At 37.4% G+C, this 3,237-nt stretch overlaps 1 protein-coding gene across 1 annotated transcript; it reads left to right on the forward strand.

The window, feature by feature from the left end:
• The first annotated feature begins 1,568 nt into the window (after nt 1–1,568).
• On the forward strand, nt 1,569–2,075 carry ZCCHC13 (zinc finger CCHC-type containing 13). The gene is given in 3 exon segments (XM_036840939.1): nt 1,569–1,970; nt 1,972–2,020; nt 2,023–2,075. Coding segments are annotated over 3 exon segments (504 nt in total).
• Nucleotides 2,076–3,237: the final 1,162 nt, after the last annotated feature.

Genomic DNA, 3,237 nt, shown 5'->3' on the forward strand with positions numbered 1-3,237 from the left:
CACACACACACACACACACATATCCTCTATTGTGATGTAAAATGCATTTCTTCCTTCATGTCTCAATTAAACCTGTTTGAAAATCAATGCTTTAAACTATGGGCATGTATTACTTTAATAAAACTATAAATCTAAACAGGGGTCTAAATATGATAGTTAATACAGCTAATTTAATAAACATATATCAAAGTTTAAAACACAGAGAGAATTTTTGCCATTTGAAACCATTTACGCTGCATCATTTAATTGTTTAGGAATAAAACTCATTCCACTATTCTATATGTGGCAACTGCTCATCCTCTTTGGCTATAACTTTTATTAATTTTTGAAAACATTTTTCTTTGTGGTTGCATTTATGAAACCAGTTGCACATTCCAATCAAGTCATATTGAAAATAAAGGGCATTCACTTTGTTGTGGAGCAGAAACTAGCACACCATTGTAAAGCAATTATACTCCAATAAAGATGTTAAAAAAAAATAAAGGGCAATTGCTACATTCATTATTCTCACGTCTATGTTTTACCAAATACAGTTGTACTGGCTTCCTGAAAAAAATTCACATGCAAAGCATATAGCTAGCTAGTAACTTAAAGAAAAATATTTATTGTGGATTTTTAAAATTACACCACCTAAAGTCATTTCAAAAACTGCAAAATACAGAGAAGGAAAATGAGGAGAAAAAAGTCCTGTTCAATCTTATAGCCCCAAAATAGCTACAGTTGGATATTTTAGTGTCTAGTTTTCCATACATATTTCTATATCTATATAAGTGGACATGTCCAGAAATCCTTATGAGCTTTATATAATAAATAATTTAGAAAACAGAGAGGAAATCTGTCCAATATTTAAATTAAGATTTTGTAATTTATTTTGCAAAGAACAACATATTCTTTATACTGAGTGCTTCAATTATGTTGTTTTACAACTTAAATGGTGGTGATTATGTTGAAAACTACGATTCCTGAAATAAAACAGGCTAAATTGTGAGTAAATCTCCCTGTAGCATTTTACAGATTTTTTTCTATCTTATGTATCTCATATCTTTATGGATGTTTGTATTTTATTTTTTAACCCCCCCCCCAAATGGGTTACTCTAATTTGTTGAATTTCTTTCATTTACTGGATTAGATACATCTCACACATATCTTTCCTATGTCCAAAGCGCATATATAAAAACTGGTCATCTACTAGACCACAAAGAAGGCCTAAGCCTTAATTATAAGAAATCCTACAAGGCACATTTTCTGAACAAGAACGGATTCAAACTCAAACTTAACGACCCAAGAAGTGTTTATTTAACACACAAAAACAAAAATAAACAAACAAAAAACGGAAAACGCCCCTGCGATGGGCTTTGGGCTTCAAGGACAGGAGGAAAGTCAGGCGGGAAGGAGCTGACTGCTAGAACGCCTCTGACACAAGAATGGGGCCGTGCGCAAACCCTGTGTGACATCGCTGAGGCCCCTCGAGAAAAACAGCCACTTCTGTCTAAACCTCCATAAGGGGAGTTTTGTCGGGGCTTCCGGGGCAGCAGTGGGACCGCTCACCTGAAGATCTCACTGCAGCCATGAACAGTAAGGAATGCTTCAAGTGTGGACACTCTGGCCCTAAAGGAGGAGGAGCTCGAGGGCGCGGAGCTAGAGGTGGTGGCCGAGGTGCTCAGTGCAGTTCTGCCACCCTACCTGTCATCTGTTACTGCTGCAGTGAGCCTGGTCATCATGCTAAGAACTGTAACCTTCTCGATGACATCTGTTACAACTGTGGGACAAGTGGCCACATCGCCAAAGACTGTGTTAAGCCTAAGCGAGAGAGACAGCAGTGCTGTTACACCTGTGGCAGACCAGGGCATCTGGCCCGTGATTGTGACCATCAGGAGGGTCAGAAGTGCTACTCTTGTGCCGAATATGGCCACATTCAGAAACACTGCGCCCGAGTCAAGTGCTACCGTTGTGGCTAGACCAGCCACATGGCCTTCAACTGCCATCAACTGCAGCAAGAGGAGCGAGGTCAACTGCTACCGTTGGGCAGACTTGGACATCTAGCCCGGGAATGCCCCATTGAGGCTACCGCTTAACTTTTCCCTTTGTTCCCCACCACCCCTACTCCTTTTGCTGCGTGATAATTGTGTTATTTTCTCTGAAACCTCTTCTCTGACCAAAGGTTGATAGACTGAGGCTACTCTCAGGCCAGTGAGCTTTAATTACAAAGGTAAAAGAGGAAAGGGCTGGGAAAAAAATCTCAGAAAAAGTTATTCACTTGTACATGTCTTATAATTAATGTGTTTCTGCACCGCTGATAACTCCGGTCATTGAACATCCTGAGCATTAAGCAGTTTCTAGATTCTTTGGAGGCATTTTGATTTAACATTTAATTAAGAGCTACTGTGTGCCAGCCACTGCCAGAAAAGCTGGAGAAATATCTGTGAACAAATCAGACCAAGTTTGCAAACACAAGCCTAGAATCTATTAACAAGTAAAATAGTGTGTCAGATAAAGATAAATTGCTAGAGAAAAAAAAGAACACCAGGTAAAAGGATAGAGAATGTGTGTGGGGGGGGGACCTACGTTTCTGTCTTAGATACACAAGGCACCCTGAGTAGGCGACATCTCCTCAGAGATTCATTGCAAAAATAAAGCTGATTCTAGAAATGTCTGTGACTTTGCCAAAATAACTTTATTATATATCGATTGCTTTGATTTATTTGACCTCATTACCTCTTAAATAACATTGAAAGACATCTCTATCTGGTCTTACAGAGAGTGTATAGTTTATGAAAATAAAACAGAAAAATATGTGTAATGTGTACAAGTAGCTTTGACAGAGAGCAATGAGAAAACAACCAAACAAAAAAACCTTAGCAGCAAATTGTGGACATAAAGATATTGGTGATAAAGTTTGGACTTACATATTTTAAAAAATCTAAGAAAACAGGTATAAACATTAAGATTAAACATAGATAGGGGCTTTTGTAATTTCAAAAACACACATTTTCACAGGTATGAAAATTATATTTATGTTTAGGAATTTCCGAAAAATGTGTTTTCCCAGATATGAATACATTCAATTTCATATGCTGCGACCCATTTTAAAAAATCAGATCTGAAAAACAACTGAAGTTCTATAAAATAGAAAAGGCAATTTAAATTCTAAATTCTAAATAAAACCTGGGATGGGGAGAGGTAACTGTTGTGTCAAGAGAAAATTGAAGTTGTAATGAAAAATGATTTACAAAATAA

Source organism: Balaenoptera musculus, chromosome X, assembly GCF_009873245.2.
Source record: "Balaenoptera musculus isolate JJ_BM4_2016_0621 chromosome X, mBalMus1.pri.v3, whole genome shotgun sequence".
NCBI classification, from domain to species: Eukaryota; Metazoa; Chordata; class Mammalia; order Artiodactyla; family Balaenopteridae; genus Balaenoptera; species Balaenoptera musculus.